Below are 13,045 nucleotides of genomic sequence, written 5' to 3' on the forward strand. Positions count from 1 at the left end.
GAAAAGTGAGAATAGTGCAGAAAGTGGATAATCTGTCGGTGTCCGACTTGATTTGTTTTAAATGTCCCGTTTGTTCTGAAAACACACTCCACACTCTTGTTTGCTAAAAACGCAGTAATAAGTGACGACCAACCAGTAGTCTGCAGGTTTCCAAGTCACCTTTTGGGCTCGCCTCGGCTCGCTTGGAACCTCGACTGAGGTAGTACTAAAAAAAGTACCTGGTAGCAGGTCCCAGGGACTTTTTTTCGTAATGGAAAACCAAAAAAAGCGAGTAGACCCGAGGCGAGTCGAGTAGATACCACGCAGTGGAAAACCGCCATAACACTAGCTTTATGGTTTCTAATCTATCTCGCAGCACACTGAAACTCCACATTGTTAAACCCACCTGTAGGCGATGCCCTCGTCCTCCTTCAGGACACCATAATCTGTGGAGATGGTGCGCCGTGTGTCAGATACCAGGGGAATCTTCATGGCACCCAGACCGCCCTGCTTTCGTGGTGTGTTGGTCCTTTGAGAACACAAACCAAAATGAAATAGTGAGGAGTTTGCTAGAATGAATCCATAAACAATCACTGTAAAAAAAAAAATAAAAAAAAAAAAAAAAGCTTTTAAATACCATGCGAAATGGGAGAAGTGTGAGTCAACAGAGGCGGCGATGATCTCACAGCCGATCTTCCTGAAGTCCTCGGCTGCGTCACTGAAAGCGATGATCTCCGTTGGACACACAAAGGTAAAGTCCAGTGGATAGAAGAAAAAGATAACGTATTTCCCTGCACCAAAGGGAAAGACAACAAATAAGGCTATTGCATTTCAAATGCGACAATGAACCTACGGTCTTTAGTAGTGTAAATTAATGTCTATTCAATGTATTGTGGAACCACAAAGCAGTGAATCACACTCCAGGAGAGAGCGTCATCAAAACATGTCCTCCACTCAACAGAGGATGAGACACAGGCGGAGGTATACCTCTGTAGTCTGACAGCTTCAGGTCGTTGAACTGCCCGTCTGGCATCACCGCCTTAGCGGTGAAGTCTGGGGCCAGCTTTCCAATTTGAGCCTTGCCTGCAGCCATCTTCAGTCTAACTGGATAACAGAAGAAGAAAAAGGTCTAGGTGTTAAACAAGCAGTTCACAAAACAGCCGTTCATTGTTGATCAAGCAGTTCACAAAACAGCTGTTCATTGTTGCTTTGGTGTAGAATCATAAATAAAGCAGAACCCTTCCTCCAATTTGATCTCACTCTATCTATAAAAAAAAAAGTCCCATTTAGGGCTGCAACTAATAATTTGATGAATTTTCTGATCTGCTGATTAAATTGAGAAATTTATTTTATGTAATCTGTCGGAAAACAGTAAAAAGGTAAATTTCCAATTATTATTTTATCCGAGTTATTTGTTTATTACTTTCCCATATGTACGGACTGTTAGCTAAAACCAATCAGAGTTTATAAATCTGTTATTAAGATGTAAGGGTCTCTGGGATGGGTGGGATTGAAAAATGAAAGGGACTCTGTTGATGCATCGTTTACTGCAACTGCAAATGAATAAAAATTAACAAGAAAAAACCTAAATGTACATATCCAGAGCCCACAGTGAGTGGCATACTGAAGTTATAAATTGTATTTGACCAGCAGTCAAAAAAACATTAAGTTGCCATTATATAAGATGAAGACAAAAAAGCTAATCCTCACATTAAAAACAATTTTCTCTATAAAGAAAATAATGTAAAAAGATCAATAGATTATCTAGATATATTAGATATTATAACTATCAAATAGTTAATAATTTTATGTGGCCCATAATCATAATATTAGTGTCACATGGAAGTAGCATTGTACTGTATAGTTACTATGTAAGCATAGAGAGATGAAAGACTGAAGATTTTTGATGAACTCAAAATTGAAAACTACTGACTGATATCTGATCTAGTAACTGTTTAATTCATTGTGTTCCCATCAGACCGCTGTTGTTATTTCAACACCAAGCACTTGAACTGAGAGCTTCAACTGGAAACAACCAAAACCAATGAACCATTTCCACTTCTCAGTCTAATTACACAGGTGTTTCCGCATATGGATATCTACAATTTCTTTTCTTGATACGTAGGCTATCCCTGGTTGCTTACTTTTTCATGAACTTGCCCACCTGTGTTCAATGGTCTAGGTAAAAACTGAAAAAGCCCGAGTGCATTTGGTTATTTCACTAAATTAGTTTTACGTTAACATTAACGTCAATTTAAGCAGACAAAAAAAAAAGATTTTAGAGGAACCGGTAAGTCTAGTTTCCGTCGGTGGAAACTTTAACAAAAAACAAACTAGCAATAAATTCACATTTTTCTTATAATATCTAGGCTACTTATAAAAACTTACTTACTAGGCTACTATACATTTTTTCAAAATGAACAAGATCATCATTTGGTGAAAACCCACTTGTTGAACTGCGAATTCAGCCAAAGCTTCGCAACTAAACTCGTAGAGCAGAATAAATAAACCGAACAAATGAACACTTTGAAAAACAAACTTAAGCTGTAAAACAGCACGAGAAAAGCATAACTAACTGTATTCTATAACACATAGGCCTACCTCAGCTTTGATCGGTCCACACCAACAGAACCAGGAGAGGAGAGTGAACGAGCTGGCAAGCTCGATTGAGGAATTTATACCACGGTTCATTTCTCGCGATAAGACGTGTACATTTCGCAGAACGTGACTACAGCTCACTTCAGTCCAGTTCCCCAATATCAACCTTCCACCACACCGGCATGACTTTGCAATTTTCCTTAGGACTTCTCTGAAAACATGTTGCTATTTCTTGTGAATCCACACGAGGCATTTGTGTATGTAGTCTTCACATAACAATAATTCTTATTACAAGTCTAACACGGACTAATCCTTGTGGGACCTCTATATTTCATCCATCTTCACTAGTCAGATGGATAGGACAACCTTCCCTTTCTAGATTGGTTCTACAGCCAGTTGTGATGAAGAACACTGAATCTATTAATACTTTTAAAAAAAGGACAAGTATTATTTTTACGTTTTGTATCCTCATCCAAGGTACACAGCCACAGGGGTTACAGTCATGAGGTTTCATCATATGACTCAGCTATACACAGTCATCATGAGCAGACAGACGTTAAACAACGCTTTCACATTGCTGCTGCAACCTTGGCTCTCAGTTGCAGCATCTTAGTGCCTTATCAATGATTTACTGATTTACTTCCCTGTTCATTAAATTCCCAATCACTCCATCCAACCCCCACCCCCCTTTTTGATTTAGTCTTTTCCTCTTTGTTTAATGAACAGACTACTCCAATTTTTTTGAACTTCTGCCCAGGGCTGAGACCCTCAGACATGGCCTTGCAGAAGATAATAAGGTCACATTCAACATTAAAGTTATTTTTTTGCATTGTGATAGAGTTTACATTTTCCCTAGACATTTCAGAGGAATCTAAAGGAACTCATTTTAAGGAATCAGCAGTTTCCCAAAACGGATACGAACACTAGCACCATTGTTTTTGAAGCACATAGAACAAATTCAACACACTTTGTATACACTTTACATTTCCCATTCTTCATTGTGTTAAGCTCTCTAAGACTGTTGCACATGCTGGGCAGTTACTCCATGTTTCCTGCAAAGTCAAGAACTTTCAAGCTCTTTTTTATTTACGCTGGGATTTACTGCATGGGCGGTGCACTGTTGCAACATCTTGTGCTTATCCTGGGGCTGCAGAAGACTGTGGGCTGCAGAAGACATTTTTCCTTCTCATTTCCTCCTCACCTCTGCTCACTTTAAGACAAGCCAGAGGAACAGCAACTGTTGTAAATGTTTACACTGGCAGCAGTTACAATGAAAAAAGGATTTAAATGAACAGATTGTCTGTTATAGATGATAATTATAAATATGTATATGCATATATATATATAATTAGTTTGCTTTTTTAATGTATGTTTGTCTGTTTATCTTTCACCGTTTTTTTGCTGGTTTTACAAATATGACATGATTTCTGTTAACATGGTAAATAATAAGGTATGTGGGTGATATCCTTTTGATTGGTGATGTCATGCGCTATATGTCTGCCCTCTTTAAGGATTGGCTGTAGAGTCCAAATGTCACACTGAGACGCCACAGGACAGGGTGAGACATTTTCTATTATTTCATCATCATAAATCAAGACGTATGTTTATAGTTCATGAAAAAAAAGTGAATTTTTCCCATTGATTGCATCTACTATTCCCAAATCTTCACTTAAGGTTAAATGTATACTTCAGATTGTTGGACAAAAGTGTAAAGCTCTGACTGCTGACTGCAAAGATCTGTACATATTTTCCATATCTAATTTACACCCAACACTAATATACTGAACAACAACCTTTGTGTGTGACAAACACACCCCTCCTAGGAGTGAAAACACAATGAAAGGGAAGTGAAGCTGGTGTCACAGTGCCACATGCTGTGGGCACAAATTGCATTGTAGTTTTGTCATTGAGTTTTATGTCAAACTAGCTAGATAGTAGATATGGTTTAGTGGACCCAGAGCTTCTCTATCACTCTGAGTGGACCTTTTGAGAAATTCCTAACTACATGAGCACAATTTTATCACAAATCAAATATCTAAAAAAAATAAATAAAATGCTTGCATAGACCTACTGTGGGTCTTCAAACCATCATTTGTAGATAAGAGAAACTTGCATTGTATTAGTTCACCTGAGCCTATATAACATGAACAGAAAGAGGTTGTTATCTGCTAACAGCCCCTCCAACGTGCCTCCATTCTCTGCGGTCACCAAGCGACGTCTTTGCATGCTGTTGCCAGGAGCACCACATCAAGGGCCAGATAAGAGGGGACACACAATTACCTCTTGTTAGAAGCACCGCGGTGGGCTAGTGATCAAACGTAGACCTGTGTTGATCTCCTGTTTTTACAATATACCCATAATTAGTGCATCTGCTCAACTGCTGGTTCCAAAGCAGCTGGATGTTTGAAGGGCCCATCCTTTTGGTCATGTTTAGCCGTGCAAATAATCAAAACAATTATTTTAAACCGATGAAAACTTTTGCAAAGTATTCATATTTTCAATCAAATATTGGTAAATAAACGCAGTTATGTATGTGCTCTTTTTGAATAATTACCAGTTTAAAGTCCATAACGGTGAGGGTAAACAAACATGTATAAAGGCTTCACGTATTGTTCAATGATGGATCAATGGTATATAGTGCACCACTTCTCTGGGGGATTTTCATCAAAAGGTGTATTGTTATCAGCTCTAACAAATGGAAGCAACAGATCCTAAAGGATATTGCAAAGTATTTTAAAACAGTTGGAGGAAATGTTGATTTCAACAAGAAAAGAAAATTGGACCAGTTCACAATGTCTTCACATTGAAAGGACTTCGTCGTTGGATGAATGAATGACACTTTGGGAAATGTGCTTGTTAGCTTGGCTTAGCATTTAGACAGGAAATAGGGGGATACAGCTAGCCTGGCTTTGTCCAAAGGTAACAAAACTCGCCTACGAGCATGTAACTTTAAAGTTCAAACACATTATATCTCCTTTGTTTAAGTTGTACACATTTTGTTACCTTTGGACGGAGCCTCGCTATGGGGAACTAGCTGCCCATGTATCCAGTCTAAAATAAGCTAACTGGCTGCTAGCTGTATATTTAACAGACAACATGAGAGTGGTTGAACCTTTAAAGAAAAAAATTATACTCCTGTCCTCTTTACCTTCAGTTTTCTGCATTTTAGCTTTTACCTAAAATGAATTCCACCAAGAATATTTCCACTCGAACGGCCTCTGATTGAAATAATTGTGAGTTAAACAAGCTTTGGTGTGTTGTCTTGGTAGATTTTACTGTGTAATTATAGCTGTTGTCTTTAATTATGACAGTCTGAGGAGGGATAAGTGGGATTGTCTCCGTGTGAGGTTGATTGGATGCCAGGTCCAGACTTGTCTAGACCAGGGAGGCAGGGAGTGGAGTGGAGCCAGCAGGAGGAGCTTATGAGGAGAGGAGGGCAATCCCTGTTCTTCACACACACAGATGACATCAGCACTCAGTATGTGGCTTCGTATATATACTGTACGTATATATATGTATGTATGGTAAAGGACAAAAGTTTGGACACACCTTCTCAATGAATGTATTTTCTTTTTTTTCATGACTATTTACATTGTACATTATCCCTGAAGGCATCAAAACTATGAATAAACACATTTTGAATTATGTATTAACAAAACTGTGAAATACCTGAAAATATGACTTGTATTCTTGTTAAGTAAAGTAGCCAGCCTTTGCTCTGATTACTGCTTTGCACACTCTTGGTATTCTCTTTATGAGCTTCAAGAAGTAGTTACCTGAAATGGTTTCCCAACAGTCTTGAAGGAGTTCCCACAATGCTCAGCACACCCCAAACCATGTTGATTGGGTTCAGGTCCGGTGACTGTGGAGGCGCAGCACTCCATCACTCTCTTTCTTGGTCAAATAACCCTTACACAGCCTGGAGGTGTGTTTGGGTTCATTGTCCTGTTGAAAAATAAATGATGGTCCAACTAAACGTAAACCGGGTGGTATGACATGCCGCTGCAGGATGCTGTGGTAGCCATGCTGGGTCAGTATGCCTTCAATTTTGAATGAATCCCCAACAGTGTCACAAGCAAAACACCCCCACACCATCACATTTCTTAAAGTAACTCTTTTTTCTTTACTTAGCTGATTGGTTCATGCCATAATATGAATTCTAACAGTTGTCGAATAGGGCTGTCAGCTTTGTATCAACTTGACTTCTGCACAACACAACTGATGGTCTCAATGCGACTAATAAGGCAAAAGATTCCACTAATTAATCCTGAAAAGGCACACCTGTGAAGTGAAAACCATTTCAGGTGACTACCTCATGAAGCTCATTGAGAGAACACCAAGGGTTTGCGGCACTATCAAAAAAGCAAAGGGAGGCTACTTAGAAGAAACTAGAAAATAAGACATGATTACAGTTATTTCACACTTTTTTGTTATGTACAATTAGTCCATATGTGTTCATTCATGGTTGTAATGCCGCATTGAATGAGAAGGTGGTTCCAAACTTTTAGCCTGTACTGTGTATATATTACAGTAGTTACAAACACACATATACACATAGACTACAATTAGTAGTAGCTATTGCAGTAGTAGTAGTAAAAATTATACAATCAGTGGGAGAACATGGCATCATCTCGTCACAGTCTACATTTGCTTTGTGCCTTTAAGAATTATCCCACGTTTTGTTGCATTGTACCGTATTTTTTCGTATTCAAAGGATATTAGTATTTTAAAATGTCATATTTATTTAATGTTGAACACTCTAGGACTCCATATACACAGTAGTAGTAGTAGTAGTAGTAGTAGTAGTTGTAGCAGCAGCAGCAGCAAAGGGTCTAAGGTACAAGCAGTGGGAGTTCTTGCCATCATCTTGTCATGGGCTACATTTGCTCTGTGCCTTTAAGAATGATCCCGCGCTAGTTTATGAACCCGGAAATGGACCGGAAAGAGCAACAATATTTCGCGCCAAATTGAAACAATGGAGCAGTCAGCCTAAGTTGCAGGGACGACCTAAGACACAAATCACCCTTTCACTCGTCATTTTTTCGGACAAGGTATGTAATTTGTCACTGTAAGACTTGCAGTGCTTTTACACAGAATACATATTTACCGGCCCAACTTGTGTTTGGGTTCGACTTTTGGTTCGTAGAGTCAAGTTGACAAGTCGTTTTCTTTGTGTCCAGTGTCGCTAACATGGAGGAGGCCAACAAACTAATCGGCACGGGCAAGAAGCACCTGGTGATGGGGAAGGTGGTGGAGGCAGTGAACGCCCTGCAGGAGGCCTGCGGCATGCTGTGAGTTAGTTAAATAGTTATCTATGTCAGTTATCAGACAACAGTATCTACTGAAGCATCAAACCGCTGCAGCTAAAGGGCCTTCAACTACTTTAAACAACCAGATAATAGTCAGCAGTGCGGCGACACGCTTACACTTGAATATGTTTTTTTTTTTAAAGCTTATATGAAAATAACTAAAAAGTATGACAAGCCCCAACATTAATCCTTAAAATACAGCGGAGTGAGTGAAATATTTTAAAATAAAAAATAATGATGCACATAGGTGTTTGCAGTTGCAGGTGGATTTATCACAGATGTGCAGATTAATTTCCTTTTTTTTTTTTTTTTTTTTTTGTAATTATCTTTAAATTTTACAAACATCTTAAACATTAATTGAACAGTTAATGACAATAGAAAACATAAAATAAAATAAATAAGTAGATAAAAACAGCCTTTCTATGCAATGAGTATATAATAGCTTGAGATAGAAAGCATTTCCTGCTGTTTGTAATGGAAGTTCGAGGTGTATTACGCAACTGAAGGGGAACATTATGCCTCTGTGTTTTCCATGTGTGCTTTTGTACTCATTGTAATCTGACATTACATCTTAATTTTTCTTTTGCCAGAGCTAAAAAGTATGGAGACACAGCAGACGAGTGTGGAGAGGCTTTCTTCTGGTGTGGTAAAGCGCTGCTGGATTTGGCACGGTAAACTCATCAGTCTTAAGTCATTTTTTAGAATAGGAATAGAGCCTAGTTTAGGCTCGTGCTAGGCTATGCATGTCTATTTTTTTATTTTTATTTAAAAAACTTCTGGAAATGCCAACCTTACTCTCCATCCTTGTTGTAGGATGGAGAACTCTGTCCTAGGTAATGCTCTGGAAGGAGTACCGGAGGAGGATGAAGAAAAACCCAAGGACTCAAACGTTGACAGCACAGAAAACATTGATGGTGAGGGAATAATTTAACCTAAAAAAAAAACGGTCATTTTCATCTTTCTTTTTTGGCTCATTTAGGTGCAGGTTGAGCAGTGATTTTTTTTTTTTTTTTTTTTTTTTTTTTTTATTATGGAAGCTGTTTACACAGCTCATCCTAACTGTCCTCTCTTTTCAACAGAAAAGACCAGAGATGAGCTGAGAGTTCAGGTGTACGACGCCATGGCCGAGAAAAAACACAAGGACTCAGACAAGGTTGAAGGGGAGAAGGCCGAAGGCGAGGGGGAGAAGGCCGAAGGCGAGGGGGAGAAGGCCGAAGGCGAGGGGGAGAAGGCCGAGGGTTGTGATGAGCAACAGAGCAGTAAAAAGAAAGATGAGAACAAAAGCGAGGTCAATGAAAGTAAAGACAACGTAGAAAACGACAAGGAAGCCCGGGAAGAATCGGGAGACAAGGAAGAGAAAACGGAAGGTGACTTCAATTTTTTTTGTTTTTTATTCTTTCTGTTCTTTAACGGAATTCTACAGACCTTTTATTGGAGAGAGCTTTCTGATGGTTGTAATATGTTGCCTAATTTATCTAAATAATGATGTTTCAGATGAGGAGGAGGAGGAGGAAGAAGACTGTGATGTAGAAATGGAGGGTGATGCAGAAGAGCAAGAAGATGGCGCTGCTGAGAAGGTACTTGACTCGATTGACTAAAGTACACGTAAAAATGGCTCGGCCGAACGTGTGATTGAATTCTGATGATTTTTTTGTGTGTCTCAGGACAGTGACGAGGAGGAAGAGGTGGGAAACCTGCAGCTCGCCTGGGAGATGTTGGAAGTAGCTAAAGTCATCTATAAAAGGTAATGGAAATGCTGGCTGTGTGCTGAGCCAATATTGGGAGGATCTGAATGTGACGCTCACTGGTTGTCCTTTTTATTCAAAATAAAAGGAAAGAGGCTAAGGAGGATCAACTCATGGCAGCCCAGACTCACTTGAAACTGGGTGAAGTTTCTTCTGAATCAGGTACTAACAAATCACTGAGTCTCCAGCTTTGTGCACTTCCTTGTTGTAACACCTGCAGTCGGATGACTTTTGTAGGGCTGAAATATTTATCGTCGGAAAAATGCCAACCCCTTTCTGGTTCTAGCATCACGTGAGGATTTGCTTCTTTTCTCCTTATATTGCTGTAAATTCAACAACTGCTGAATGCACAAAACCAGCAGTTTTTTTTTGGACATTGCTGGGCATATTCACTATATTGACCACTGTCTGAAATTGTACAGGGATGGTCATGTTCTTAGCTAGAACATGCATGTTAAAGCCTACATACTATGGATTTCTACCACACTAAATCATATTTAATAGATGAATCCTTTAACAGACTTTTGTTTGGACCCTAAATTCTGCCTTCAGACTGTACAGTAACTTAGGAAAATGGACATGTCTCAAATCAGTTTTTTCCTCCTGAACTTGCCGTTGTTTCCTTGAGATGTCTTTAGTTGCTGCCTCTCTTCCAGGAAATTACACACAGGCGTTGGAGGATTTCCAGGAGTGTCTGAGGTTGCAGGTGAAGCACCTGGACTCAGACAGCCGTCTGCTTGCTGAGACTCACTACCAGCTGGGTCTGACCTACAGCTTGGATCTCCAGTACAGCCAGGCCATCGAGGAGCTGAAGAGCTCCATCTCTGTCATTAGGAGCAGGCTGGGTAAGCTGGGATGGCTTCCACATTTTCAGTGTAGCGGCAGACATGACCAATGCCTTGAAGTGGTTTGACATGTGCCAACATTCCCACCGTGTCTGGCAGACAAACTGCAGGAGCTGCTGGACAAGGCCGAGGGCCCCGAGGCGCTGCCAGAGGAGAGGAAGGAGATGGAGGAGCTGAAGGCTCTGCTGCCAGAGATCCAGGACAAGGTGGAGGACGCCACAGAGGGTCTAAAGGGGGCACTGGTGAGTTACGGATGGTCTTGCTTTCTTTACAATATAAAGAGGCATGGTTTGTGATGTCACTACATGGCAATCCCTAGAGGCCTTTTGGGCCATTTATTAATCTTTTTTTTAACATTTATCAAATGAACAAAATTGAATTGTGGGATTAGTTAGCCACATGTTCTTACATAATATGGCCACAAAATAATGGGAGGCAGATGTAGGGGATAATATTGGGAAAGAGCCCCCGTTTTATTGCTCGCTGCCACACTCTGCTGTTGCTGACAGCCTTTACACCGAGGTCTCAACTGGTGTTGTACAGGAAGGTGGCACTGGGCTGTCATGTGTCAGCTTTCAGGAGTCTAAGACGTGTCCGCCCCATGGAGGGAATCACTGGGCCTTGGTTTTGTTTTATTTTTTGCCATTCTTTCCTGTATAGAAGATGTATTCAACCCAAACTTGAGACCTCATTTGAGACTCACTGTTTTAAACCAACAAGAGCAACTTTATAAAAGTTTCTAACTCTAATTGAATGTAACGGTCAGGACGGAGGCTCTACTTCCTCTGCATTCCCTGGCTCCACTGTGCACAACGGGGACTCCTCATCCAGCTCAAAGGTAACATCTGAAGGGAATACTGTAGAAACCATTCATACTGGCGATTGTGTGTAGGTAGGAATACTATTGTATTGCCTATACATTTGATATTATTTTTCACACTTAAGTACTGAAGTGAAGCGATCTGTCCTCTACCTAGATTAGCAGCACGTCAACCAACGAGGTCAGCTCTACCAATGAACACGCCTCCACAGCTCCAGTCTCTAACATCTCCCACCTGGTCAGGAAGAAGGTCAGGAGCCTTGATGTCTTGTTGGAATCTAAAAATGAAGAAAATGATTTGCACAGATATTTTGCACAACAGTATTGCTTAATTGAAGCGAACCTTTCTAAATTTCAGAGGAAACCAGAGGAGAGTCCAGTGAAGGAGGGCGTTAAGAAGGTGAAGCAGAATGATGGACACGCTAACGGTGTTCACAAAGCCAACGGAGACACTAATGGACACGCCGACAGTACGGAAGTCAAGAAGTAAGAGACAGTGTTGGCTGACATGGTCACGGTACCAACCTGGCCACAATTGTATTTAATGCTGCTTTAACCATTTATAGCTCAGAACAAGTGTTGAAAAGCAGATCGTCCTAACTCACGGGCCTGATAAATCAGGCTCGTAGTGTACAGCATTGTTTTCTGCTGTTGAGTCTAACTCAAACTCCTTCCTTTCCAGTCAGTGAAGCTGGACTCATCCTGGTTTTTGCCTCCACCCAAGAAGAGAATCATCGACATGCTGAGCTCTTAATGTCACTATACTTGTTTGCTATGTGTATCTTTTTCTATACTTTTGTGAAGCTAGTGTTTATTCACATATGTAACCTCTGCAATTTAATAAAGAACATATTTGATAAACCTTGTTCAATCAAGTCTGATTTTATTTTTTTATATGAAGAAATTGCTCACAGTAGCTGCAATGATGTATTGTATGATAAGGCCTCATAACTGCACACTGGATGAGAAGTCCTACACATGTGAGCATTTACATGCAGTTAGACACCCCCCCCCCATGGTCCTGATTGTAGCATCTGAACAGGGAGCTGTGTAATTTTTGCAAATTTCACTACAGGCTGTAGGTGGTGCCACGTAGTTCTACTGGAACATAGGATCAGTTAGCTTTAAGTCTTACCTACGGCATCATTGATTTCGATATCCCATTAAACCAGCGTGCACATAAGCAGGGCCTTGGAACCAAGACTTAAATGGAAAGCAGCCTTTTTATTTTTTTTAGGTTGATTAAACCAGTGCTTCCCCGCAAAGGCAAGCCAGGTTGTTTGCTGTGAAGTCACTTTTGCTTTGAGTTGTCATACTTTTAGAACTTCCACAAGTTAGCGAAACAAGCACACTGGAGTGGTCATGTATTGATGGTTTTACTTTAGGACTAAAGTTTTTTTTTTTAATGAATGTGCTGTATCAACCTGGGGAAATTGAAAAAGTATTTTTATGCTTAAAGGACGACCAAAACTTCGACGGAGCTAACCCTCACAGCACACATCTCAACTTGTCATAGAATGAAAGGTACAGATGTACATTTTATTCAGGACCCTGTGTTGTACATGAAATTAATTGTTAATGGCAGTAACATCTATGCTTTTGCTGCTATGACAAGTCAAAATGTATGCACTTTAGAAGACACATAATGAAAAGAGAAACAATGTATGCTTATCTTTTTTTTTGTAAAAACAAAATGTACCATTTCTGTCGGTAGCTGTTTTCCCCTGACACAATCTTTTTAAATTTGAT

At 40.0% G+C, this 13,045-nt stretch overlaps 2 protein-coding genes across 4 annotated transcripts in view; one reads left to right on the forward strand and one right to left on the reverse strand.

Moving 5' to 3' along the window:
* Positions 1-2,794, reverse strand: part of prdx1 (peroxiredoxin 1) — a 4,990-nt gene extending 2,196 nt beyond the window's left edge. Inside the window, exons 1-4 of the mRNA XM_034887457.1 lie at positions 2,581-2,794; positions 967-1,083; positions 617-770; positions 386-508 (exon numbers count right to left, since the gene is read on the reverse strand). Coding sequence (XP_034743348.1) covers positions 386-508; positions 617-770; positions 967-1,072 — 383 coding nt within the window. The 5' untranslated portion in view covers positions 1,073-1,083; positions 2,581-2,794. The remainder of the gene's footprint in view (positions 1-385; positions 509-616; positions 771-966; positions 1,084-2,580) is intronic.
* Positions 2,795-7,514: 4,720 nt separating this feature from the next.
* Positions 7,515-12,162, forward strand: LOC117953998 (histone-binding protein N1/N2-like). 3 transcript variants are annotated; one of them, XM_034887443.1, is made up of 14 exons: positions 7,515-7,632; positions 7,758-7,868; positions 8,477-8,557; positions 8,700-8,800; positions 8,966-9,253; positions 9,366-9,463; positions 9,551-9,630; positions 9,720-9,793; positions 10,288-10,476; positions 10,576-10,718; positions 11,243-11,314; positions 11,454-11,546; positions 11,655-11,782; positions 11,979-12,162. In XM_034887443.1, the coding sequence occupies exons 2-14, from the start codon at positions 7,768-7,770 to the stop codon at positions 11,983-11,985; spliced, it is 1,455 nt and encodes a 484-aa protein (XP_034743334.1). In that variant the 5' UTR covers positions 7,515-7,632; positions 7,758-7,767; the 3' UTR covers positions 11,986-12,162. The 3 variants fall into 3 exon arrangements, with proteins under 3 accessions (XP_034743334.1, XP_034743333.1, XP_034743335.1); XM_034887442.1 differs by having other exon boundaries at positions 7,519-7,628; XM_034887444.1 differs by having other exon boundaries at positions 7,519-7,628; positions 9,381-9,463.
* The last annotated feature ends 883 nt before the right edge of the window (positions 12,163-13,045 follow it).

This window comes from Etheostoma cragini, chromosome 12 (assembly GCF_013103735.1).
Source record: "Etheostoma cragini isolate CJK2018 chromosome 12, CSU_Ecrag_1.0, whole genome shotgun sequence".
Lineage (NCBI taxonomy): Eukaryota > Metazoa > Chordata > Actinopteri > Perciformes > Percidae > Etheostoma > Etheostoma cragini.